We start from the raw sequence: 26,435 nt of genomic DNA on the forward strand, positions 1-26,435 counted from the left end.
TGACCCCAATAATCCAGGACCCCTTGTATCTGTGCTCTCTGCAAAGTGATTTTGCAACTCCTCTCCCCAGGAGTACAGTCTATTTCCCTACCCATGTAAATCTTTGTGACTTGCTTTAACTAATGGAAAGTAGTGGAAGGAATTTTGTGCTACTTCTTAGCCCAGGCTGTAAGAGAACTGTTTTGTCTCTCTCTCCTGGAACCCTGCCACTGCCATAAGAAAAAGCCCAAGCTAGCCTGCTGGAGGACTAGAAACCATGTGGAGAAAAGCCTGCTCAGCCCATTTGCCCTTGGTCAGGCCCTTACACAGGCGAGACAGCCAAGATGAGCAGAGCCACCTGACTGCAGATACATGAGTGAGTCTTGCCAAGCCAACTAAGGTCAGCGGAACCACCCGCCAAACCATAGACTCAGAGAATAATAAATGGTTGTTTAAACCACCACTTTGAAGGTTGGTTCATTACAAAGCAATAGCTAACTGATACATCTCCTGATCTTCATTGCCCAGATAAGTAACCGAGGCCTTACAGACAACCAGTCACTTGCTCAGTGCTACACAGTCAGTGGAGGGCCCAACTGTGAATCACACCTGGATCTTCAAGACTCAAAATCCCTTGGCCAGGCACAGTGGCTCATGCCTGTAATCCCAACATTTTGGGAGGCCAAGGCGGGAGGATCACTTGAGGTCTGGAGTTCAAGACCAGCCTGTTCAGCATGATGAAACCTCGTCTCTACTAAAAATGCAAAAATTAAGGGGTGTGGTGACACACACCTGTAGTCCCAGCTACTCAGGAGGCTGAGGCAGGAGGATCCCTTGAACCAGGGAGGCAGAGGTTGTGGTGAGCCAAGATTGCACCACTGAACTCCAGCCTGAACAGAGAGAAACTCCATCTCAAAAAAAAAAAAAAAAAAAAAAATCTCTGCTATGGCCAGGCATGGTAGCTCACATCTGTAATCCTAGCACTTTGGGAGGCCGAGGATCTACTGAGCCCAGGAGTTCGAGACCAGCCTGGGCAACATAGGGAGACCCTGTCTCTATTTAAAAAAATAAAAATTTTTAAAAAGCCCTGCTACCTCTGTAACATGGACACCTACAACTAGACTGTAGAATTGTTATTAAAGGTTCCCAATCATTAACTTGGAAACCCATCAGCCATACCTCACCTTAAATCTGTTTTCCTCAACCTGTTTTCACCCATGCCTTCTTTGGATACACATGAAATACATGCTGTCTCCCACCTATAATTTGTTTGAAACTGTGGGGTTAGTTTCTTTACTCGGTACCTGAATTTCCTCATCTATAAAATGGGGATGTTGTACTACCCCATTGGTTGCCGTGGGAATTAAATGACTTAATGTTCAGGAAATGCTTAGAACAGTGCCTGACATATAGCAAGGACTATATCATTAGATAAAATAAAAGTGTGACTAAAACTGATCCACAGCAATGGCAATTTTATTACGAAAACATTTTTATTTGGATCATGAGAGCTACATATTTTTCACTTTGATCTGTTGACATCAGTCTGAGTGTTGAGTCAGCTGTCTGCCATAAGCTCTTCTATCCAAGTTGGTGTAGGAGAAAACATCTCGTGGGTGGCAAACCAGTTTTTGAAAATCAGACATGCAGAAAAGCACATCTCTCGTCTTGAGAAGCACTCTTGGGTCATTATCCCACATTTATGTCATATTTCACAGAGAATATATTCTTGGTAGGTTGTAGGCAAATCAAATCCTAAGGTAAGTCTATTATTATTTAAAGAGCTCTGGTTGGGCATGGTGGCTCACGCCTGTAATCTCAACACTTCAGGAGGCCAAGGCGGGTGGATCACTTAAAGTCAGGAGTTTGAGACCAGCCTGGCCAACATGGTGAAACCCCGTCTCTACTAAAAATACAAAAATTACTCGGGTGTGGTGGCACACACCTGTAATCCCAGCTACTCTGGAGGCTGAGGCATGAGAATTGCTTGAACCTGGGAGGCAGAAGTTGCAGTGAGCTGAGATCACGCCACTACACTCCAGCCTGGGCAACAGAGCAAAACTTTGTCTTGAAAAAAAAAAGGCCGGTGCAGTGGCTCACACCTGTAACCCAAACACTTTGGGAGGCTGAGGTGGGTAGATCACCTGAGATCAGGAGTTTGAGATCAGCATAGCCAACATGGTGAAACCCCTTCTCTACTAAAAATACAAAAATTAGCCAGGCATGGTGGTGCGCACCTGTAATCCCAGCTACTCGGGAGGCTGAGGCAGAAGAATTGCTGGAATCTGTGAGGTGGAGGTTGCAGCAAGCCAAGATCGTGCCACAGCACTCCAGCCTGGGTGACAGAGTAAGACTCCATCTCAAAAAAAAAAAAACCTAGTAAGTGTGTTTCTATACACACACACACACACACACACACACACACACATGCTCTCTAAAGCAAATGCTTCATAATATAATACTTACCTTTACTATGTGTGTTGCACATGTTTTCTATTCTATCCTTTCATTTAAAGGTAGCCATCTAATTTATTAACTTGCTTGTTGTGGTTCCTTTAATTTTTTTTTAGAGAGACAGACTAATCTATTATCTAAGGAGGTGCTATTAAATTTTATCTTACATCTTGAGTCAGTGAAAATTTTCAAGTAATTTGTCCATTTCATCTAAATTATAAATTCACTGGCAAAAACTTATTCATCATACATCTTTACTACTATTCTTTTTTTTTTTTGATGCAGGGTCCTTCTCTGTCACCCAGACTAGAGTGCAGTGGTGTGATCTTGTCTTATGCAACCTCCAACTCCCAGGTTCAAGCAATTCCCCTGCCTCAGCCTCCCGAGTAGCTGGAATTACAGGTGCCCCACCACTACACCCGTCTATTTTTTTGTATTTTTAGTAGAGACGGAGTTTCACCATGTTCACCAGGCTGATCTCAAACTCCTGACCTCAGGTGGTCCACCCACTCGGCCTCCCAAAGTGCTAGGATTACAGGCATGAGCCACCGCACCTGGCCTCTTTTTTTTTTTTTTTTTTTTTTTTTTTTTTAGTTTCGCTCTTGTTGCCCAGGCTGGAGTGCAATGGCGCGATCTCGGCTCACTGCAACCTCCACCTCCTGGGTTCAAGTAATTCTGCCTCAGCCTCCCGAGTAGCTGGGATTACAGGCATGTGCCACCACCCCCGGCTAATTTTGTATTTTTAGTAGAGACAGGGTTTCTCCATGTTGGTTAGGTTGGTCTTGAACTCCCGACCTCAGGTGATCCACCCGCTTTGGCCTCTCAAAGTGCTGGGATTACAGGCGTGAGCCACCGCGCCCAGCCACGCACTGGCCTATTTACTACTATTCTTTTAATATAAATCAGACCTATTGTGAATATCATTCTTCCTTTTTTTTTTTTTTTTTTTTTTTGAGACAGAGTCTCATTCTGTTGCCCAAGCTGGAGTGCAGTGGCATGATTTCAGCTCACTAGAACCTCTGCCTGCCGAGCTCAAGCCATCCTCCCACCTCAGCCTTCAGAGTAGCTGGGACTACAGGTGCATACCATCACGCCTGGCTAATTTTGTTTTTATTTTTTGTAAAGACAAGGACTCACTATGTTGCCCAGGCTGGTCTTGAACTCCTAGGCTCAAAAAAGACTCTCGCCTCCAACTCCCCAAATGCTGGGATTACAGACGTGAGCCATTGCACTCGGCCCTTTTTTTTTTTTTTGAGAACGAGTTTTGCTCTTATTGCCCAGGCTGGAGTGCAATGGCGTGATCTTGGTTCATTGCAACCTCCGCCTCCTGAGTTCAAGCAATTCTCCTGCCTCAGCTTCCCGAGTAGCTGGGATTACAAGCATGCGCCACCATGCCTGGCTAGTTTTGTATTTTTAGTAGAGAATGAGTTTCTCCATGTTGGTCAGGCTGGTCTCAAACTCCCAACCTCAGGTGATCCACCCACCTCTGCTACCCAAAGTGTTGGGATTATGGGCATGAGCCACCACGCCTGGCCCCATTCTTGATATTGGTAATTTGTTTTCTCTTTTCTTGGTCAGTTTAGTCAGGGGTTTATCAATTATGTTGATTGTTCAAATAAACTATTATTACCCTTTTTAAAAATTTAATTTTTAACTGACAAATAAAAATTGTATATCTTTATGGTGTGCAAATATTGTTTTGAAATACGAATAAATTGAGCTAATAACATATGCATTACTCATATACTTATTTTTTGTGTATGGTGGGAACACTTCAAATCTATTCTTTTTTTTTTTCCAGAGACGGGGTCTCATGCTGTCACCCAGGCTGGAGTATAGTGGCATGATCATGGCTCACTATAGCTTAGACCTCCTGGGTTCAAGCAATCCTTCCACCTCATCCTCCCAAGTAGCTGGGACTAAGTGCCCCAAGCCCACCGGCTCTTAAAATCTATTCTGTTAGTAATTTTCAAGAATACAATATTGTCATTAACTAGTCACCATGTTATACAATAGATCCCCTTTTATTTTATTTTATTATTTTTAAATTTTTTTGAGACGGAGTCTCCCTCTGTTGTCCAGGCTGGAGTGCAGTGGCGCCCTCTCAGCTCACTACAACCTCTGCCTCCTGGATTCAAGCAATTCTCCTGCCTCAGCCTCCTAAGTAGCTGGGATTACAGGAGCTCACCACCATGCCCAGCTAATTTTTTATGTTTTTGGTAGAGATGGGGTTTCATCCTGTTGGCCAGGCTGATCTCGAACTCCTGACCTCATGACCTGCCTGCCTCAGCCTCCCAAAATGCTGGGATTACAGGCATGAGCCACCGTGCCTGGCCACAATAGATCTCTATTTTTTTTTTTTTTTTTTTTTTTTTTTTTGGTGAGACAGAGATTTACTCTTGTTGCCCAGATTGGAGTGCAATGGCGCGATCTCGGCTCACCACATCCTCCGCCTCCCAGGTTCAAGCGATTCTCCTGCCTCAGCCTCCCGAGTAGCTGGGATTACAGGCATGTGTCACCACGCCCAGCTATTTTTGTATTTTTAGTAGAGATGGGGTTTCACCGTGTTGCGCAAGCTGATCTCAAACTCCTGACCTCAGGTAATCCACCCGCCTCGGCCTCCCAAAGTGCTGGGATTACAGGTGTGAGCCACTGCGCCTGGCTAGATCTCTTAAAATTATTTCTAACGGTAATTTTGTATCCTTTGACCAACATCTCCCCACCCCCATCCGTCCCCATCCCCCAATGCCTTACCCCACACCTCTGGTAACCACCATTCTATTCTCTACTTCCACTTCCACTTTTTCAGATTCCTCATTGCTGTGTCCTGCGTGTTTGTTCCCTCTGAAACTCATGTTGAAACTTTATCCCCAATGTAACAGTATTAAGGGGTGGGGCCTTGAAGAGGAGATTAGGTCATAAGGAGTCTGCCTTCATGAGTGGATTAATTCATTCATGGATTAATTGGTTAATGGATTCATGGGTTATCATGGTAATGGATTATTGGTGATGGCCTCCTGGGCCTGATCTGAGGGCAGCCTCCAGCTTTTATCAAGTTATCACAAGAGTGGGTGTTATAAAAGCCAGATTGGCTCATGCTCTAGCCCCCTTGCCATTTGATGTCCTGTACCACCTTGGGACTCTGCAGACAATCCCCACCAGCAAGAAGGCCCTCACTAGGTGGGACCCCTTAACCTTGGACTTCCCAGCCACCAGAACTGAAAGAAATAAATTTCTTTTCCTTATAAATTAACCAGCTTCAGGTAGTCACTCATAGCAACAGAAAACAGACTAAGACACAAGATTGGTGTTGAGGAGTGGGGTTGTTGCTAAAAATGAACACCTGAAAATGTGGAAGCAGCTTTGAAACTGGATAATGGGCAGAGGCTGGAAGAATTTGGAGGAGCAGGTTGGCAAGGAGCATGGTCTGTATTGACATGACTGGAGCATTAAGGGCAGTGCTGGTGAAGGATCAGAAGACAAAAAGATTAGGGAAAGTCTGGAATTTCTCAGAGATTATTTAAGTGGTTGTGACCAGAATGCTGACAGAAATATGGACAGTAAAGGCCATTCTAATGAGGTCTCAGATGGACCTGAAGAACAAGGTAATGGAAGCTAAAGGCCATCCTTGTTAGAAATGGGCAAAGAGGCTGAATGCAGTGGCTCACACCTGTAATCCCAGCACTTTGGGAGGCCGAGGCAGGCGGATCACTTGAGGTCAGGAGTTCGAGACCAACCTGGCCAACATGGCGAAACCCTGTCTCTACTAAAAATACAAAAATTAACTGGGCGTGGTGGCACGCGCCTGAAGTCCCAGCTACTTGGGAGGCTGAGGTGGGAGAATTGCTTGAACCTGGGAGGCAGAGGTTGCATTGAACTGAGATCACGTCATTGCACTCCAGCCTGGCAACAGATTGAGATTCTGTCTCAAAACAACAACAACAAAACAAAACAAAACAAAAAACTGTCAAAGAACTTGATAGATTGTGTCCATGCCTCAGGGCTCTATGGAATGCAGAATTGAAGAGCAGTGAGTTAGGCCATCTGGTGGGAGAAATTAGGAATATCTAAGCAGCAAAGCATTCAGGTTGCTGCATGACTACTTTTAACTACCTATATTAAGCTGTGAGAAGGGGAAAATGACTTAAAGATGGAATTTATAATCAAAAGGGAAGTAAAGTGGAAAGATTTGGAAGACTCAGCCTGGCCATGTAAATAGTAAAAAGGCGGCCAGGTGCAGTGGCTCATGCCTGTAATCCCAGCATTTTGGGAGGCCAAGACGTGTGGATCACGAGGTCAGGAGATCGACACCATCCTGGCTAACACAGTGAAACCCCGTCTCTACTAAAAATACAAAAAAAAAACCAGCCAGGCGTGGTGGTGGGCACCTGTAGTCCCAGCAACTTGGGAGGCTGAGGCAGGAGAATGGCATGAACCTGGGAGGCGGAACTTACAGTGAGCCGAGATCGCACCACTGCACTCCAGCCTGGGTGACAGAGCGAGACTCCATCTCAAAAAAAAAAAAAACAGTAAAAAGGCATGTTTGGGAGAGGAAACCAAGGGTATGGCCCAGCAACCAGTTTGCTAAAGAGATTAGTACAGAGAGAAGGGATTATCAAGACAAGGAAAGAAGGACTCTGATAGAGTTTGGATATTTGTCCCCACCCAAATCTCATGTTGAGATGTAAACCCCGCTACTGGAGGTGGGACCTGGTGGGAGGTGTTTGAATCATAGGGGCGGATCCCTCATGAATGGTTTGGGCCATCTCCTCAATGATAAGCATACCCTTGCTCTCTGAGTTCACATGAGATCTGGTCATTTCAAAGTGTGTGGCACCCCCCGCCCACCTCCACCCCCACTTGCTTGCTCCTGCTTTTGCCATGTGACAAGCCTGTTCCCCCTTCACTTTCATCATGATTGAAAGCTCCCTGGTCAGGCGCGGTGGCTCACACCTGTAATCCCAGAACGTTGGGAGGCCGAGGCGGGCGGATCACGAAGTCAGGAGTTTGAGACAAGCCTGGCCAACATGGTGAAACCCCATCTCTACTAAAAACACAAAAATTAGGCTGAGCACGGTGGCTCACGCCCATAATCACAGAACTTTGGGAGGCCGAGGTGGGCGGATCACGAGGTCAGGAGATCAAGACCATCCTGGCTAACATGGTAAAACCCCGTCTCTACTAAAAATACAAAAAAATTAGCCAGGCGTGGAGGCGGGCACCTGTAGTCCCAGCTACTCGGGAGGCTGAGGCAGGAGAATGGCGTGAACCCAGGAGGTGGAGCTTGCAGTGAGCTAAGATCGCACCACTGCACTCCAGCTTGGGCGACAGAGCAAGACTCCATCTCAAAAAAAAAAAAAGTAAAAAAGAAAAATTAGCCAGCCGTGGTGACAGGCACCTGTAATCCCAGCTACTCGAAAGGCTGAGGCAGGATAATTGCTTGAACCTGGGAGTCAGTGAGCCACGATCAGACCACTGCACTCCAGCCTGGGCAACAAAGCAAGACTCTGTCTCAAAAAAAAAAAAAAAAAAAATCAAGGTGGCAATGTTATGCTGGTGGTTAAGGACAGAGCCTCTCCTACCACAGTGCCACTGACTTGCTATGTGACCCTGGGCAAGTCACTTAACTCTAATATGCCTCAGTTTTCTTCAGTTAAAATGGGGGTAATACTGAGCTACCTCAAAGGGCAGTTTTGAGGCATGACTAATGCTTTTTATAAAGCATTTTGGGATCCTTCAGCAAAGGAATTCTCAAGACCTGAGTATTTTTTATAATAACAATGTCCACCATGAACTTGATCTGTCTGTGTGTCCCGGAAGCTATCATTAGTCTATATGGTTCTCTAAGAGACTGAATGAATCCATTGGAGAAGTGGTGGATAACTAGCCGGAGAAAATTTGAGAATGCTTAAACTCATTCCCATGGAAACATACACAGGACACCTTTTCTTTGATGAGGTGGGATTTTTCCCTTTTTATGTGGCATACTAGTAATTTGTGACCTAAGAATAATTTTGGAATAATTTCTATTAATATCAACTCTGAAGTTAGTTATACTGATCTGAGATTGTGTTTGTTCATAACAAAAGTGAAATGAATCTGGAAAAAAAAAAAAAAAATGACAGCACCTCTGTGCACATTTCATTGGCTAAAGCAAGTCACATGGCTATGCCTACCTGCAGAGGGAGTGGGGAAGGCAAGCCTACTACATGTCCAAGAGAAGGAGTAACTAAGTACTCCTTTGTGAGAAGTCCTAAGGCTTATCATACCCACAAATTGACTTCATGACCACTAATGATTCATGGTTGTGAGCGATAATTCAGAAAACACTCATTGAAAGGTTTCGTATGCTAACCTACAGTCTGGCTCACTACAACTTCCTTCTACTGGTCCCAGCTCTGCCCCTGGGGATACTCAAAACACATCTGCTTCCCCTGCCTCAGAACAGTTCTAGTTGGAGACAACATCTCTCTTCCCTAAGTCTGTCTTTCTCCTGGCAAAATACTCCCAATTCCCCCAGTTCTCCCCAGAATGAGACTTTCGGTTTCCTCTCCATCCTGGTCACCCTCTTCAGCCAGTACACCTCCTAAAGTGTCACCTCAAAATATGGTCTGAACAGCTTGGAGCTCAAGAGTTCCCATTTACTCAGAGAGATAAGGCTGAGTAAACTTAAGGACAGGACTGACTTTCAGAAGCAATTTCTGTAGAGACAGTTATTTAACTTCCTCATTCAGTAAATTCTGATAATCATATTCCCACTGGGGGGCCCATGAAATCTGATCAGATCATTTTCCACCTTAAAACTCCGACAATGGCTTCCAGTTACTCAGGATGGAATACCTATTCCTTCAAGTGGCCCAGAAAGCCCTGTTGTAGGTTGGCTTCTGCCTGCTTCTGCAGCCTTGTGTTTCACAACCATTCCTTTCTCCTTACACTGCAGGATACTGGACCTCTTTCAGAATCTAGAATGTCCTCTTTCCTGACTTCACATTCACACGAACTGTTCCCTCTGCTAGGGCACTCCCAACATCCTCCTCTGCCTCACTAATTTAACTCCTCTTTATCTTCAGCTCTGTTTAAACATCTCTTCCTCCAGGCGAGGTTAGGTCCCTCAGGTATATGCACTTTACATTTCTCTCAGTACTTGGCTCACTCATAATTTACTTATAACTAATTGTAATTGCTTGTAATTTACTTGTAATTACTTGTCTATCTTGCCCACTAGATTGTACATCCCATGAGAACAAGGACTTTTTTCTGCTCTGTTCACCACTCTAGCGTCTACAGTTAAGCCTAGCACATAGGAGGTACTCAAATATATACTAACTACCAAATAGGTACTAAGCATGTTGGTACTTGGGGGTTAGGGATGCAAAAATAAATACCAGCTTACTGTCCCTAACAATTCCTAGTTTGGAGATGGGTAAAGAAGAAAAAGTGGCCATGGAAAGTGCTATATTCATTGTATTATAGAGAAGGTTGGGGAGCACAGAAGAGGATCAATCCAGCTTTAGAAGGATTAGAGAAAGCTTCCAGAGGGGTGGACATTTGAGCTAGCAAGAAAGCACAAGGGAAAAGGCATTTAGACAGAGGAGACAATTTGTCCTGACCCAGAAGCATTGGGGTATGCTATGCATGGATAGACAAAGAATTTGTGCAAAAGGGGAGCAGCAAGGCATGACAGACACAGATAAAACAGCATCAACAACCAGGGATCAGGGCAAAAGTCTAGACTTGATCCTGCTGGCAATGCAGAGAGAACAAAGGATCTTTCTGTAAAAATGGGTTCTCGCTATGTTGCTCAGGCTGGTCTCAAACTTCTGGCTTCAAGCGACCCTCCTGCCTTGGCCTCCAAAAGTGCCGGGATTACAGGCATGAGCCACCATGCCCAGCCTAAAGAACAAAGAATTATAAGCAGATGAATGACACTCAGATTTGTGTTACTTACTAACACAAATGACATATGTTAAAATTTTATTTAAATTTACTTAACCATTTCCAAAACTTACTGGCTTAAAACAACCACTACTTTATTTGTTCATGATTCTGGAGGTCAGCGATTTAGGTTGGTCTTGGCTGGGGTCACTCATGCTGTTTGGGTCACCTAACTGTTTAACTGAGCTTGGGAGGTCTAAGACAGCTTCCAGCACATGTCTCCAGCAGGTTGGTCCAGGCTTCTTCACAGAGCCGCAGAAGAGCTCCAAAATGAGCGTGGAAGTTGCGAGGCTTCTTGAGGCCTACATGCAGAAGTTGCACAGCATCCCTTCCACCAGACTTTACTGGTCTAAACAAATCATAAGATCAGCCCAGATTCAAGAGGTGGGGAAACAGACTCCATCTCTTAATGACAGAAGCAGCAAAGTCACATTGTACTGGGACAGGATGGGAGGAATTATTGTGATCGGCGATCACACAACAGATAAGGGGTGGCATGAGAGGATGGGGGAGAATGGAAGAATTTAGGGCTGATTAGAGTAATAGAAATGAGTTTTGAGGCTACTGCCTTTGATCAGTGAGAAATGATAAGGCCCTACCTAAGGTAGGAATGCTAGGAAGGAGAGAAATATAAGCGACATTTCAAGAAAGGAATTTCAGATTGTGGCTGGGCGCAGTGGCTCATGCCTGTAATCCTAGCACTTTGGGAGGCCAAGGCAGGCTGATCACTTGAGCTCAAGAGTTCAAGACCAGCCTGGGCAACATGGCGAAACCCCATCTCTACTAAAAATACAGAAATTAGCCAGGCGCGGTGGCATGTGCCTGTAGTCCCAGCTACTCAGTAGGCTGAGGCAGGAGGATCACTTGAGCCTGGGAGGCGGAGGTTGCAGTGAGCCGAGATCACACCACGGCACTCCACCCTGGTGAGAGCCAGACCCTGTCTTAAGAAAAAAAAAAAAAAAGAAATTTCAGATTGTAACTTTTTGAGTTACTTAAGCAATCTAAGCTTGTTTCCTTCTCTATAAAATGGGACTAAAAAGAGTATATCAGCTGACTCTGGATTTGCTGCCTATGAGTTAGCCTTACTCTGCAAGGAGCAGTACTGTTCAATAAAAGATTGCTGTCTAACACCACTAGCTTGCCCTTGAATTCTTTCCTGGCTTTTTCCCAGGCTAAGCCCCAGTTTTGAGGCTTGCCTGCCCTGCAATAAAAACACACCATAAAAATAGTGCAAAGAAAAGCCACAAAATGGATGAAAATGTTCAAATTAACAAATAACTCTTTCAAAGTTTTATAATAAATAGGCAACAACAAAAAAGAGCATATCCCAGGGTTTCTGTGAAAGTAAGAAACAATGATGTAAGTAAAACAATGCTTTTTTCACATGGGCCTGGCTCAGGTACGTTCGATATACAGTAGTGATTACTGTCACTGCATCAAGGATAGCTGCAGTTTCTGGCATGGGCAGCAGGGTAAAGGGTGGTGTTAAGTTTGGAGATGAAGAATGCAGATGGGAAGAAGGGCAGATTGGCAGGGGTGAGAGTGGTGATTTGAGTTGTTACTGGGGTCTCTGCTTGACCCCCTTGCCTTCCACTAAAGACCCTCAAATCTGAGATCTTCTAATCCAAAGGTTCTTAACTTGGGGGAGATAGGCCTTAGGAAGTACCAAAGCCCCTGAAATTATATGTAAAATGCTATGGTGTTTTTTGTCTTTATTTTTCTGAGAACGGCCAAAGCTTTTACCAGTCTCTCAAACAGATTTGTGACTCCTAAAAGGTGAAAACCATAGATCCAAGCTATCAATGTATATTGACCCATAACTGCCCCAATACCTGACCCTCTGCTGTGGTTGAACTGTTGCAAGTCACAAGGAAAGAGGAGCTCATGAACAAGACTGAGGCAATACTGCTAAGCTTCCAGGTCTCTCAATATGATCCCTCCTACATTAAGCCATATTTTGCATTATTATTCTCTGTGGGCTTGGTTCTCTACCCGCTTTTTTTTTTTTTTTTTTTTTTTTTTTTTTTTTTTTTTGTATTTTTAGTAGAGATGGGGTTTCACCATGTTGGCCAGCCTGGTCTCGAACTCCTGACCTCAGGTGATCCACCTGCCTTGGCCTCCCAAAGTACTGGGATTACAGGCATGAGCCACCATGCCACAATGCCCAGCCAACCCCCTTCTCTTTTTTTAGGGAGACCTCAGGTGTACAAAATTGAATTAATCATAATCTTTGTTTATAACATACTTTTATCACTTTTGTCATGAATAACAAATTTTTATGTATAACTTTTTATTAACTTAGCTGCTTTTAATAATTCAATAAGCACCAAACATAAAAGCTAGAGCCTTAACAATAATCTAACTTTATGTTCCCTCCAGCCCCATCCTATCCCCCTATCTGTAAGAACCATTATACTGAATTCCATAGTGAGAACCATTCTTTCCTTCTTACATGGTTTTACTGCATACATGTTCTTTTTACATGTTTTTAAATTCTTAATTGTATTTAATTTTATAGCATCACTACTCATTAGAGAAATGCAAATTAGGACCACAACGAGGTATCAAGATACATCCACTAGAATGAAGTTTTTATTTATTATTTATTTTTGAGACAGAGTCTCCCTGTGTTGCCCAGGCTGGAGTACAGTGGTGCAATCCCAGCTCACTGCAACCTCTACCTCCTGGGTGCAAGTGATTCTCATGCCTTAGTCTCCCAAGTAGCTGGAATCACAGGTATGTGCCACCACACCCGGCTAATTTTTGCATTTTTAGTACAGACGGGGTTTTCCCATGTTAGCCAGGCTGGTCTTGAACTCCTGACCTTAAGTGATCCGCCCGCCTCGGCCTCCCAAAGTACTGGGATTACAGACATAAGCCACCTTGCCCGGCCCACTACAATAAAGTTTAAGGTTGATAATCCTAAGTGTTAGTAAAGATGTGGAGCAAATGGACCTCTCATACATTGCTGATGGCCGTGCAAAATGGTAGATCCACTTTGGAAAACAGTATGGTGGTACCTTATAAAGTTAAACATACATTTACCATATGACCTAGCAATTCTACCCCTAAGTATTTACTCAGAAGAAAACATGGGCTGGGCACAGTGGTTCACACCTGTAATCCTAGCACTTTGGGAGGCCGAGGTAGGTGGATCATCTGAGGTCAGGAGTTCGAGACCAGCCTGGCCAACATGGCGAAACCCCGTTTCTACTAAAAATACAAAGAAATTAGCCAGGCATGGTGGTGGGTGCCTGTAATCCCAGCTACTCAGGAAGCTGCGGCAGAAGAATCGCTTGAACCTGGGAGGCGGGGGTTGCAGTGAGCTGAGATTGCACCATTGCACTCCAGCCTGGGCAAAAGAGTGAGACTCCATCTCAAAAAATAAAAAAAGAAAACACGTACTCACAAAATTATATGCCCAAAAGGTATTGGCAGCATTACTAATAATAGCCCCAAACTGGAAGCAACTCAAATGTCCATCAACTGGTGAACAGATAAACAACATGGTGGTATGTCTGCACCATGGAATACAATTCAGCAATAAAAAGGAACAAAACATTAATACTCACAACAAACTGAATCTCAAAAACATTACACTAAGTCAAAGAAGTCAAACACCAAAGACTACATATTGTATGATTCCATGTATATATGCAAAAATTTTCCAAGACCAAATATTTGAAAGGATTATCCAGGCTTCACAGAGCATAATCACTTAAGCTTTTTATTTAAAGGCAAAGGATACAGGGCAGCAAGAGAAAGACTAGGTAGGTAAACATCAGGAATCTCAGAATTCCCAAATACAAGCTCCCCATGGTCCTTATGCACATGTGGACTGCACTGCAAAGTGCCTTTGGATTGAATCATCATGATCTATGTGAGGCATCCATCCTGGTTTTGGAAGAGCTCAAATCAGAAGTTCCCAGCAGGGCTTTTATGTTGCTCTGGCCATGTAATCAAGCCAGACATATGTAACTGGTTAGACCAGCTGCAAATAATCAATAAAAGGAGTGACCAGTGGAGCTTCAGACTTTATTTATTTATTTACTTATTTATCGAAATGAAGTCTCTTGCTGTCGCCCACGCTGGAGTGCAATGGCGCTATCTTGGCTCACTGAAACCTCCACCTCCCAGGTTCAAGCAATTCTCCCGCTCCAGCCTACTGAGTAGCTGAGATTACAGGCACCTGCCATCATGCCCTTTTGTACTTTTATAGAGATGGGGTTTCACCACGTTGGCCAGGCTGGTCTTGAACTCCTCCTGACCTCAGGTGATCCACCTGCCTCAGCCTTCCAAAGTTTTGAGGTTACAGGCGTGAGCCATCGCACCTGGCCGAGCTTCAGACTTTAAACAGCACATTATAAATCCCAATGCCTTTTTTTTTTTTTTTTTTTTTTGAGACACAGTCTCACTCTGTCACCCTGGCTGGAGTGCAGTGGCACAAAACGGAGTCTCACTCTCTTGCCCAGGCGGCTCACTGCAGCCTCAAACTCCTGTGCTCAAGTGATCCTCCTGCCTCAGCCTCCTGAGTAGCTGGGACCACAGGCACATGCCAGCGCACCCAGCTAATTTTTTTTTTTTTTTTTTTTTTTTTTTTGGTAAAGACCAGGTCTCACTATATTGTCCAAGCTGATCTAGAATTCCTGGGATCAAGTGATCTTCCCACCTTGGCCTCCCAAAGTGTTGAGATTACAGGCGTGAGCCACTGTGCCTAGCCTATTTTCTATTTTCTACATCTTGATGGTGATGGTGACTATACTATTATATACAATTATCAAAATTTATTAAACAATATATTTAAAATTTATGAACTATATTGTATGTAAAGAATAACTCCATAGAAAAGAAAAAACCTTTCATTTAGAAAGGGCATCATGCTACATTTACTCTTCTGGGATTAAACTTTTTTCACTTAATTATTTTATTGCTCAGATTCATCCATATGGTTAGGTATCATTATAGTTCATTTGACAATTGTATAATGTTCTATTACGTGAATATTCCAGTTTACTTGTCCACTCTCTTGCTCATGGGCATCTGGGTTATTTCTAGGCTTTTGCTTTTGTGAATAGGGTTGCTATGAATATTCTTGTACACGTCTCCTGGTGTACATGTATGAGTTTCTCTAGGATTTATCCCCAGTATTGGATTAACTGGGTTATAGGGTAGCTGAATGTTCAATTACAGCAGATAAACTGTTTTCCAAAGTAGTTCTCTGCTTTTCTTATCTAGGTCTGCCTGTCCCCAATTAGATGATGACTCTAGAGGCAGGGGACCCTCTCATTTTGAATTACCACTGCTTAGCATTCAATTAGCACTAGGCTGGATATCCAGGAGTCCAAGGGCAGAAGCCCAGGCACCTGAGGCCTCTTAGCCTCAGCAAATACTAAGTACTATACAGAGTGAACAGCATGCAGGGACCATATGCCACGCACGGAGGCTGGTTACGGTCCTACTCAGAGCACTAGCCATGCTCCTTAAAGCTCCATCTTCCTAGCTTCACCTGATTTTGAGTCTCAGAGATCTTCCAGGGCCCTCAATTACAATGCAAATCCCAAAAGAAGGCTTAACCTCAGCTAAAGTCCCTCCTCAACTGACACCTCTAATACCCAAATAAGGATGAGCAGGAAAGACAGAAGGGACAAAAAGAGTGGCAGGAAGAGGAGGAATAAGGAAAGTGGAAGAGCCAAGAAGCCTTCGGGTATCCTAAAATTATATACCCTTTTCTGCACAGGATGTTTTCCAGGAAAAAAAAGAAAAGTTTAAAAATAAAATATCTGCAAGTGACCCTGAGCAATTTTTTATATCCCTGCCACTAAAGGTTACTTTCTTTTGGCTAAAGTTACAAAAACAACATATCGAGTATGCAGTCAGTAAATGATGAAATCTTGCCCTGAACACAGTGTGTGCAGTGAAGCCCTGTGATGCTGAGGGAAGAGTTAGGGATTAGGGGGTGGGCCAAAGAACAGGCACCAGAGCTCAGCTGCAGACTAGAAACAACAAAAAGTCTGGAATCCAACAAAACAAAACATCAGGAAATTCCTAGGTGTTTAGAAAGCAAAAGGAGAGTTACCATTCTAAAGGATGAGGAAGCCCAGTAATCTCCCACAATCCCAACTGCTACATCTCCAAGAGCTCCCTAGCTACCTGTCATACACGAGGTCTGGGAATACCTGCTAGATGAATGAACAAAGAACAAGGCACGCACAAGAGTATGACGGTTTTGTGGCAGAAGCAGCCTCCTAAGCCACATTTGGGCAGCAGTATTGTTGACAGCAGGAAGGGCCAGAATTATTCAGCTCAGAGGGCTTTTCCAATGTGAGTAGATAAGCAGATTATTTTGCACTGGCTTAACATTTTTAGTTACTTGTTCCTTAAATTAGATCATGAGCCATATGGAAAAACCAGGCGGGCTTAATTGAGCCTGTTGGCTGCTCAAGACTGGTCAGGTGGAACTCACTTCAAGGGTGACAGGGGCTCAGTAACTGGCTGGTACAAATGGAACTAATGGCATTTGCACTGACATGAAGTCCCCAACTGCAGCCCCAGGTCTATAGAGTTTCAACAACTTTATTGGCCAAATGCTTCTCCTATGTTTACAACTTAGTGTGAGCCTGCTCACTGGCTTCTCCTTCTAAGCCCCTAAGCGGGCAGCAAACTTTAGTACCGGCCTGGAGATGGGGTAGGGGGTAATGAGTGAGTTAGAAACCTGCTGATGCTCCACAATTGGACAGCAGGACAGCAAATCTTCTACTTCTTATTGCCAAAAACTGCAGAAAGACACGAACAGGATGGAGACAGGACCCAGAGTGCATCTCTGCCACTGGTCCCAGTTTCCAGTTTCTGGTGCATCCAACAGAGTATACCCTTTGTATTCTTGCTTCAGGGATTGGGTGATACTATGTCAGCCTACGCATTTTGCAGAAGTACATGGGGCCAAAATTGGCCATGAGGTTTGGTATTACCAGCTCCCCAACCTGACAGGATGAGAAGAAACAAAATGTGTCCATGAAAACCCTTCGGAAGTGAGTCAGATCTTCCACCTGTACCTGGATGCTGTATTGATTGGCCAGGAGCTCAATGGCACCTTGCACCACATACTCGTTCTGTAAGTGTGAGAGTGAGCAGGTAGAATAGACAACATGGCCTCCTGGTTTGGTGGCAAGGAGTCCAGCCCTGAAACCAGAAAGAGACAGAAGCAGTGACTAGTGAGCTTCCCAGCAGTAGAAGAGCAACATAAGGAGCTGGAAACATGGATAAGGGAAGGCTACTACAGGATGGGTAGCTGGTTAGACTGCCTCTCAAGTCCCTTCCACAATGACACTGTCTGAAAAGTCATTCTCAAGGCAGATAGCAACCCAACCTTACTCCATGAGCTCTTCACTAGGAAGTCTCCTTACAATGACCCCCTGAGCTCTTGTTTATGGACCAAATTGCTATGCTGGCTATAGAATGAGTCCTTACTCTAGCAGCTATTTTTCAAACATGTGCTACTCACTGGTACTGAGGATGAAATAGCATGAGTCAATCTGTGCAGCCCACTCTAGTATATATATCCTACTAGATAGGGTTGCTTTTTTGTTTTTGTTTTTGTTTTTTGAGACAGAGTCTTGCTCTGTTACCCAGGCTGGAGTGCAGTAGCACGATCTCAGCTCACTGCAGCCTCCACCTCCTAGGTTCAAGTGATTCTCCTCCCTCAGCCCCCTGAGTAGCTGGGACTACAGGTGTGCATCTCCACACCCAGCTAATTCAAATAGGGTTTTTATGTTCCAGAGATGATCCCATTTCTGTCTCCTCTAGGCAGATCTCCAGCCATAAGATTCTTGTGTGGGTTATGGTCTTGGTAAGAGCTTCCAGTCCCCCAGTCTCCCAGAGCACTCTGGCACAAAGTCCTGAGTTTAAAAATCTGTCACTCACGCAAGAAGCTGCACTTGCAGCACAGGCAATATCTGTCGCTCCTTCTTCCTTGACCGCTTAAAGATGTTGTTCTCCTCCTCATGAAGGGAGTGGCGGTCTGTGGTACAGGGCACATCCACCAGCACCTACCCAGAGTGTTAAAGGGTAAAGTATTAAAGATCCTTATAGGCTTCTCTTCCTTAGGCCAGAGATGTTTTAGGCCCCTGGCCTAAGTTTGTGAAACATTCCCTCTGCCCATCCCTCCTTTGCAGAGTACCTGACAAAGTTCTTCATTTTAACTTGGTAGACAATTGTGAAATAATGAGTGGAAAATAGTATATTTGGGAATATTCATGGCTGGTCAAAAACCCAAAACTAACACACAAGTAACTATAATTTTTTTTTTTTTAATTTTTAGAGACAAATCTTGCTCTGTTGCCCAGACTGGAGTACAGTGATGTGATCATAGGTCATTGCAGCCTCAAACTCCCTGGGATCAAGCAATCCTCCCACCTCAGCCTCCCGAGTAGCTGGGGCCATAGATGCAAACCACCACTCCAGACTAATTTTTATATATAAATATATATATATATATATTTTTTTTTTTTTTTTTTTTTTTGAGATGGAGTCTTGCTCTGTCGCCCAGGCTGGAGTGCAGTGGCGCAATCTCGGCTCACTGCAAGCTCCGCCTCCTGGGTTTACGCCATTCTCCTGCCTCAGCCTCCCGAGTAGCTGGGACTACAGGCGCCTGCCACCATGCCCGGCTAATTTTTTGTATTTTTAGTAGAGCCGGGGTTTCACCGTGCTAGCCAGGATGGTCTCAATCTCCTGACCTCATGATCCGCCCGCCTTGGCCTCCTGAAATGCTAGGATTACAGGCATGAGCCACCATGCCCGGCCTAATTTTTGTATTTTTGTAGGGACAGCATTTTGCTATGTTGCCCAGACTAACTATAAGATAATTCTTTAAACAGTACACTTATGATTTGGTCACTTCTGTATTATACTCCAATAGGAAAGTTATTACAGTCTGGACAACATAGTGAGACCCCACCTGCACAAAAAAAATTTTTTAATTAGCCGGGCGTGGTGGCATGCACCTGTAGTCCCAGCTACAAAAAATTTAAAAACTAGCCAGGCATGGTGGCACACACCTGTAATCCCAGCTACTCGGGAGGCTAAGGCAGGAGAATTGCTTGAACTTGGGAGGCAGACGTTGCAGTGAGCCAAGATCGCGCCATTGCACTCCAGCCTGGGCGCCAGAGCAAGACGCCATCTCAAAAAAAAAAAAAATTAGCCGGGCGTGGTGGCAGCGCTCTTGTAGTCCCAGCTACTACTCAGGAGGCTGAGGTGGGAGAATTGCTTGAACCTGGGAGGTGGAGGTAGCAGTAAGCCAAGACCGCGCCACTGCACTCCAGCCTTTGGCAACAAAGTGAGACTTCGCCTCGAAAAAAAAAAAAAAAAGCTTACTACAGGACACAAAAATAACCACAAAACTTAAAAGGAAACACGACTCCTTGAGCAAGTCAGCAGAAACAGCAACCAGTAAAACTAAATTCCCAGTTTATTTGTTTGTTTTTGGGATGGAGTCTTGCTCTGTCACCCAGGCTGGAGCACAATGGCACGATCTCGGCTCACTGCAACCTCCACCTCCTGGGTTCAAGCGATTCTCCCACCTCAGCCTCCTAAGTAGCTGGGACTACAGGCGCACAATACCACGCTCAGCTAATTTTTGTATTTTTTTAGTATAGACGGGGTTTCGCCATATTGGCCAGGTTGGTCTCAAAATCTTGACCTCAGGTGATTTACCCGCCTCAGCCTCCTAAAGTGCTGGGATTACAGGCATGAGCCATCATGCCTGGCCGGCCCCAATTTGTTTTTTCAATGAGACTAGTCAACTGCTGGAGTGAGAAAGGGAGAAAGAGCAGGAGTGAGAAGGGGAGAAAGAGTAGATGAAGTTCCATCTGTAACTGATTGTCAACAATAGTTTTGATATAGGAATTATCCAATGTAGAATTAAAATATTAATATAAACCTTCCTAAATAACAAAAGAAGTTAAAAGAAAAACAAAACAGCAAGGACAGAGACCCCACAGTGAAAGAAACATGGTAAATAAACACAGTAAAATAATTTGACAGGGGTCAGGCGCAGCGGCTCATACCTGTAATTCCAGCACTTTGGGAGGCCGAGGCAGGCAGATCACAAGGTCAAGAGATCGAGACCATCCTGGCCAAGATGCTGAAACCCCATCTCTACTAAAAAGACAAAAATTAGCTGGGTGTGGTGGCACGCACCTGTAGTCCCAGCTACTCGGGAGGCTGAGGCAGGAGAATCGCTTAAATCCAGGAGGCACAGGTTGCAGTGAGCCGAGATCGTACCACTGCACTCCAGCCTGGCAACAGAGTGAGACTCCATCTCAAAAAAAAAAAAAAAAAAATTAGGCCAGGAGCAGTAGCTCACGCCTATAATCCCAGCACTTTGGGAGGCCGAGGCGGGCGGATCACCTGAGGTAAGGAGTTCGAGACCAGCCTGGCCAACATGGCGAAACCCTGTCTCTACTAAAAATACAAAAATTAGCCGGGCACAGTGGCGGGCACCTGTAATCCCAGCTACTCAGGAGGCTGAGGCAGGAGAATCGCTTGAACCCAGGAGGCAGAGGTTGCAGTGAACCAAGATCGCGCCACCGCACTCCAGCCTGGGTGACAGAGCGAGACTCCGTCTCAAAATAAATAAATAAATAAATAAATACAAAAATTAGCCAGGCATGGTGGCGGGCGCCTGTAATCCCAGCTATTTGGGAGGCTGAGGCACAAGAATTGCTTGAACCTGGAAGGTGGAGGTTGCAGTGAGCCAAGATGGCACCACTGTACTCCAACTTGGGCAACAGAGCGAGACTGTCTCAAAAAATAAATAAATAAAATGATAATAATTTGACAGAGCTGAGACCAAAATCATCAATGGCATCAATTGCTTAAGTCAGCAATGAAAAGAATAAAATTTATAGATTGGCTCACAAAGCAAAACCTGTCTATGCAGCATATAAGAGATACACCTAAAAGGAAATGACCTAAATATAAAGGGATGAGCAAAGGTATAACTGCAATGCTTTAAAAAAAAAGCTGTAGGAGTTTCCCCAACCCAAAAAGGAGGAAATGTCTACAGACTCTTTCCTTATTCCTTCTCAGTGTCCTCAGTCATGGCCAGAACTCTTAGGAAGATGGCTGCAAGGTATACTTAGGACCGCTGGACTCCTGAGCCCCTAATGCAGAGAAACAGCAGAGCTATGTAATTTCAAGGGGACTATAAATCGATGGCAATATATCTGAATATCTTGGTTCTAATATATTTCTAATATTGTTTCAGTAGTGTCAACTGTGGAAAATGTTCATGTTGAGAGGCCAAGGCGGGCGGATCGCTTTAGCCCAGGATTTCGAGACCAGCCTGGGCAATATGACAAAACCCCGTCTCCACAAAAAATACCAAAAAAATTAGCTGGACATGCTGGCACGTGCCTGTACTCCCAGCTACTTGGGAGGATGAAGCGGGAGAATTGCTTGAGCCCAGGAAGCAGAGGTTGCAGTGAGCCGAGATTGTGCCATTGCACTCCAGCCTGGGCGATGGGAGTGAAACCCTGTCTCAAAAATAAAAAAATATGTTGATTTCACTCAGTCACAGAAGAAAGAAAAGGAAGTTGTACTGTTGCACTACACTTAGGAAACATTTAGGGAGGGTAGTCAAACCACTCAACATCAGATATGGCACATGCATCTTCACATCAGGCACTGGCATGGATGTCAGTCATAAATAACCAGTCGTGCCAGGATAGTGCTCCCACTGAATCTCAGCCCTGGGCAAGTGTCTAACAAATATTATTTGTATTAATATCAATTTGTATAATATTGTATTATAAGGGAAGATAGAAACATGTTCAAATAAACATTGTATTATTTGAAATAAACTTGAGCTCACATAAAAAAGAAAGTTGTGACATGGGGGGGTTAGTGTCTTCCATGAACATGCAGAGCTCTGAGATCCTGTCCCTTCTCCAGCTGATGGACAAGTGGAGCGGGAGAAGGATGGAGTTACCAAGAGTATGTAGAACCCTGAAGTAGTATTCTTCTTCTTCTTCTTTTTTTTTGAGACGGAATCTCGCTGTCTCCCAGGCTGGAGTGCAGTGGCGCGATCTCGGCTCACTGCAGGCTCCGCCCCGCAGGGTTTACGCCATTCTCCTGCCTCAGCCTCCTGAGTAGCTGGGATTCCAGGCGCCCGCCATCTCGCCCGGCTAATTTTTTGTATTTTTAGTAGAGCCGGGGTTTCACCGTGTTAGCCAGGATGGTCTCGATCTCCTGACCTCGTGATCCGCCCGCCTTGGCCTCCCAAAGTGCTGGGAATACAGGCGTGAGCCACCGCGCCCAGCCTTGAAGTAGTATTCTTCTTTGCATCTAAAGTGCTTAACACGGCTGGGCACGGTGGCTCACACCTGTAATCCTAATGCTTTGGGGGGCTGAGGCAGGAGGATCACTTGAGCTCAGGAATTTGAGACCAGCTTGGACAACATAGTGAGACCTCATCTCTACAAAAAGTTAAAAAATTAGCCAGGCATGGTGCACATGCCTGTAGTCTCAACTACTTGGGAGGCTGAGGTAGGAGGATCACTTAAGCCCAGAAAGTCAAGACTGCAGTGAGCCATGATTGCGCCACTGCATTCCAGCCTGGGCAACAGAGCAAGACCTTGTCTCAAATAAATAAATAAAAGTGCTTAACACTTGCCTACCACAGAGTATATTGTACACAACTAGTTTTTTTTTTTTTTGAGACAAAGTCTCACTCTTGTTCCCCAGGCTGGAATGCAATGGCGCGATCTCAGCTCACTGCAACCTCTGCCTCCCGGGTTCAAGCAATTCTCCTGCCTCAGCCTCCCAAGTAGCTGGGATTACAGGTGCCTGCCACCACACCCGGCTAATTTTGTATTTTTAGTAGAGACGGGGTTTCACCACGTTGGCCAGGCTGGTCTCAAACTCCTGACCTCAGGTGATCCACCCACCTTGGCCTCCCAAAGTGCTGGGATTACAGTCGTTAGCCACCGTGCCCGGCCACAACTAGTTTTTCAACAAACAAGTTAACAAAGACATCTTCAAACATTAAAGCTGTCAAGTGAAATAGCAGGTCACTCATTCTATATTGTTCTAAAATAAGTAGCTAGGATCAATGAATGGAAATAATAATAATAATGGTAAGGATTGTGATGATTATAATACTACTGAATGTTTTCTATATTCCAGACATTGTGCCAAATGCATTCTTATTTAATTTTCACCTACGGGATAGGCACTATACTATTATCCTCATTTTACAGATGAAGAAGCTGAAGCTTAACTGAAAGTTAAGTAACTCACCGAAACTTCTCTGGCTGATAAGTAATGGAACCAGGACTAATCCAAGCAGTCTGACTCCAGAATCCTTGCCCTAACCCATATACCATGCTATCTACAGATTGCAGTAAGAGGCAGAACTTCCTAACATTATAAGTGTTCAACAACAGAATCTCAGTGTGCACTCATCAACGGATGTGTTTAAGCATAGGCTGAATAATGATAATGGGTCCTGCTTGCCTAATCTTCACCGCCAGGTACTATACTAAGTGCTTTCCCTGGATACTCTCACTGAATCCTCACAATAATCCTAAGTGGTAGGATTACCCTGTTTCACAAACGAAGAGGTTGAAGTTCAGCAAGATCAACAGTTTGCCTAAGGTTAGTAAGTAGCACACCTGTAATGTAGAAACTGGTTAGGCTGACAGGAGAGGTCATGCTCTCTCCATCATGTTCCACTGCTCTCATATCAAGAAAAATGAATAGGCCGGGTGCAGTGGCTCACGCCTATAATCCCAGCACTTTGGGAGGCTGAGGCGAATGGATCACTTGAGGTCAGGTGTTCGAGACCAGTCTGACCAACATGGTGAAACCCCGTCTCTACTAAAAAAATACAAAATTAGTCAGGCGTGGTGGCACACACCTGTAATCCCAGCTGCCTGGGAGGCTGAGGCAAGAGAATCGAACTTTGAACCCAGGCTTGAACCCGGGAGGCGGAGGCTGCAGTGAGCCAAGATTGCGCCACTGCACTCCAGCCTGGGCAACAAGAGCAAAACTGTCTCAAAAAAAAAAAGAAAAAAATGAGTAGGGGATTCCTACACAGGCAGAAAGCAAGTCTCAAGCCTATCTAAGATTCCATAAGCCTTGGTCTTTCTTTCAGTTTCTTAGAGTGGTTGAGGCAGAATGGTGAGAACTAGACAGATTAGGTAAATCAGGTGACAACACAGAGACAACAGCTATATATTTTATATATTTTTAGAAATATGTGTTCTAAACAAATATTTTTAGAGTATGCCATTTAAAATAAAACAAATAACTTAAAAACATGAAGAGACTGGCCCAGCACAGTGGCTCACACCTATAATCCCAGCACCTTGGGAGGACAAGGTGGGAGGACTGCTCAAGCCCAGGAGTTCGAGGCCAGCCTGGGCAACATAGTGAGACCCCGTCTCTACAAAAAATCATTTGCTGGGCATGGTGGCACACTCTAGTCCCAGCTACTTGGGAAACTGAGGCAGGAGGACCCCTTGAGCCCAGGAGGTTGAGGCTGCAGTGAGCCGTGTTCACACCACTGTACTCCAGCCTGGGTGACAAAGTGAAAACATGCCACTCAAAAAAAAAAACTTTAAAAAAATTAATATGGAGATTTTCAACATGATTAATAAGAGATTGTAAATTAGATACTATCCATTTGGCAAAAAAATTAAGTTTGATAGCACCAATATTGGCAGCATGTGGGAAATCAGTACTCATTCATTACCAGTAGGAGTGAAACTGGTTTAACCTCCACAGAGAAATTTAGCAATCGCTATCAAAATCTTAAATGGATGTAAACTGTTATTCAACAACTATACTTCCACAATGTCAACAAAATTAAAAAAGGATTTAACCCCAGGACACATTATTAAATAAAAAAATACAAAGTTCAGGATAGTGAGTATAATATAATATACTACCGGCTGGGCGCAGTGGCTCACGCCTGTAATCCTAGCACTTTGGGAGGCCGAGGCGGGTGGATCATGAGGTCAGGAGGTCAAGACCAGCCTGGCCAAGATGGTGAAGCCCCGTCTCTACTAAAAAAAATACAAAAACTAGCCGGGCGTGGTGGTGGGCGCTTGTAATCCCAGCTACTCGGGAGGCTGAGGCAGAGAATTGCTTGAACCCAGGAGGCGGAGGCTGCAGTGAGCAGAGATCGCGCCATTGCACTCCAGCCTGGGCAACAAAAGCGAAACTCCGTCTCAAAAAAAAAAAGAAACAATCGTTATCTATAGGGTGGGGAAGTAGGGGGCTACAGGCCAGATGAGAAAAACTCACTTTTCATTGGATACTCTTTTGTGCCTTCTGAATTTTGTACCATGTGCTGTACTAACATTCAAAAATAAATAAATGAGCTTATTCTTACTTACCTTCATGAGGCTTTCTGAGCAACCAAGTGACTTGAGAAATAAAGTAAGCCTAGTAAATTTTTCCCCTACTCAAATAGGTTCAAATTCTTTTTTGCTGCCAACTATCTTTAATAGAGATAATAACCAGTCATCTAAGCTGATTTTTCTTTTGGTCAAATCACCGATGTAGAACTGGCCAGTCCAGAAACAGCTCTACATGCTCAAACATAGGGGCTGGATCCTAACCCCTCAGGCCCTAGAACCAGGATGGGGAGGCCACATTAAGCTGGATGCATGTCCTAAATCAAGAATCACTCACCCGGTCATAGGTGTCCCCCTCCAGTTCTCCCCATTTCCTGCCATCCCATGAGGTAACTCGAACTTGATTTCCATCCCTGATCTCTTCAGGCACATAGCTATGAAGGATCTTCTGTAGTCTGGCTATTCGGGACGGGGAGAGATCATTGGCAGCAAGATTGCCTATGGAAATAAAGATACTTCAGAGGCCATGGCCCAATGAAACATTCCACCAGCAATGGCACTGATGGAGTCAGACCAATTCTCAGGCAGTCCTAGCCAATGCAAACCCCAGCATCAGGAACGTTTATTATGTGCATGGCACAGCATCAGTCATTCTGAGTGGGGTTACAATGGCAAACACCTAAATGGGCCAGAAAGTATCAAAGTTAT

General features: G+C 44.5%; 1 protein-coding gene across 7 annotated transcripts in view; it reads right to left on the reverse strand.

Moving 5' to 3' along the window:
- The window catches only part of NSUN4 (NOP2/Sun RNA methyltransferase 4), a 61,477-nt gene that overhangs the window by 21,623 nt on the left and 13,419 nt on the right, over window positions 1–26,435 (reverse strand). For 3 of the 7 annotated variants that reach the window (XM_008965205.6, XM_055093403.2, XM_055093408.2), the window contains exons 4-6: window positions 26,065–26,225; window positions 18,289–18,413; window positions 14,082–17,547 (exon numbers count right to left, since the gene is read on the reverse strand). In XM_008965205.6, the coding sequence (XP_008963453.1) occupies window positions 17,271–17,547; window positions 18,289–18,413; window positions 26,065–26,225 (563 nt within the window). In that variant the 3' untranslated portion in view covers window positions 14,082–17,270. Of the gene's footprint in view, window positions 1–3,356; window positions 11,310–14,081; window positions 17,548–18,288; window positions 18,414–26,064; window positions 26,226–26,435 lie in introns of those variants that run through there. The other 4 variants (XM_055093399.2, XM_063601292.1, XM_055093394.3 and 1 more) reach the window with 3 other exon arrangements.

The sequence above is a fragment of the Pan paniscus genome, chromosome 1, assembly GCF_029289425.2.
Source record: "Pan paniscus chromosome 1, NHGRI_mPanPan1-v2.0_pri, whole genome shotgun sequence".
NCBI classification, from domain to species: domain Eukaryota; kingdom Metazoa; phylum Chordata; class Mammalia; order Primates; family Hominidae; genus Pan; species Pan paniscus.